Source organism: Aspergillus ruber (genome assembly GCF_000600275.1).
Source record: "Aspergillus ruber CBS 135680 unplaced genomic scaffold scaffold00030, whole genome shotgun sequence".
NCBI lineage: Eukaryota > Fungi > Ascomycota > Eurotiomycetes > Eurotiales > Aspergillaceae > Aspergillus > Aspergillus ruber.
Window position 1 is genome coordinate 249887 of NW_024467326.1, and position 1368 is coordinate 251254.

Consider the following 1368-nt stretch of genomic DNA (forward strand, 5'->3'; position numbering starts at 1 on the left):
AGGGTAAGTGTCCTGTCTCGAAATACAACTAACTAGAACCCTAGGTACGAAGGAGGGAAGCCAGGTTGTGACACTTAGTAGGTAGTTAGTTGGCTTTTGAAAAAGTTTGTTCAGAGTATGATCTTTACAATAGTAAAGTAGTTACCCAGTGGTTGTTAAGCAGTTATCAAGCAGTTTATTTTTTATTTATTTTTTTTTTAACTTTATGGTTGGGACCGCAATATATATTTTCGCCCCGTATGAATAGTGTTATTATGTGGTACATACATTCTCTGCCAGAAAACAAATTTATCAACTTAATACGGAAATATTTATTACTCCTGCCCTGCATAAATAACATATATATATCAAAATATGTCCGATTTCATCCTGGAGGCCAGCCAACAAGTAGTTTTTAAAGCAGTTGCTAAGCAGTCGCCAAGTGGTTGTGAGCTTATAAATCTCGTAAGCCGGAAGCTCTAGTTAACTGGCGGCGGTACTAACAATACCACTTCTGAACAAGCCAGTAAGTGATTGGAATGTGACAATGCGGTTGAAAACTGTATAATAGACATATAATCATCCTAGAAGTGGTTTAAGTTCAATAAGACTTACATTATTCGACATGGCAGCCATCTTAAAGAGATTAGTGGTTGGTAAGTACTGTGAAAGAAGTCAATTGGGTTGAAAGGTATTACACGCTAGGACGTGGGTCACATGACTACCAAGACGCTAAATGCCCCACTTTGGCACAACCGACCAAAATATTGACCTCAGCCGACCTGATCTCTCATGCCACATCGCGACTCTTGTCATGCGTTGTGTTATGCATGGTGTCCTAACAGCGGGCCATCCACTAGCTCTTTGAAGACAGGCTTACCGCTAGCTATGCAGGACGATATTGCTGAATTACGACGTCAACTGGAGGAAGAGAGACGGGCCAGAGAAGAGGCAGAACGGCGCCAGGAAGAGGCAGAACGGCTCCAGGAAGAGGCAGAACGGCTCCAGGAAGAGGCAGAACGGCGCCAGGAAGAGGCAGAACAACGACTGCAACCCAACTCTCTATTTCGCCTTCTCGATCGCTGCCACGAATCTCTATCACAGACGATCCGAGTCGAGACGAACGCGACCCTGACGACCCAAGGCAACGTGACTGACCCCGTCAATCGACTTTTTCCCAAGCGGATTGTTCCATGGCTTGATTTCCCTCAGATCCAGGAGCAAATCTGGAAGAAACTCGAGCGTGCAGTCGGCTTTACCTCACGTCCGCTCTTTCCTTCCGATACCCAGCTAGACTATGTCGCAACAAATGTCCAAGACCGACCGATTTACTCAGAAGCGACTTTACGAAATTTCGAGCGAGACACTGTGGATAACTTTGTTGAAAAG

At 44.7% G+C, this 1368-nt stretch overlaps 1 protein-coding gene across 1 annotated transcript; it reads left to right on the forward strand.

Annotated features, from left to right (window-relative positions):
• Positions 1–867: 867 nt before the first annotated feature.
• On the forward strand, positions 868–1359 carry EURHEDRAFT_380639 (uncharacterized protein; the record flags this gene model as incomplete). Its single annotated transcript, XM_040779319.1, has 1 exon — positions 868–1359. A coding segment is annotated over one exon (492 nt), but the record flags the coding sequence as incomplete, so codon positions are not given.
• Positions 1360–1368: the final 9 nt, after the last annotated feature.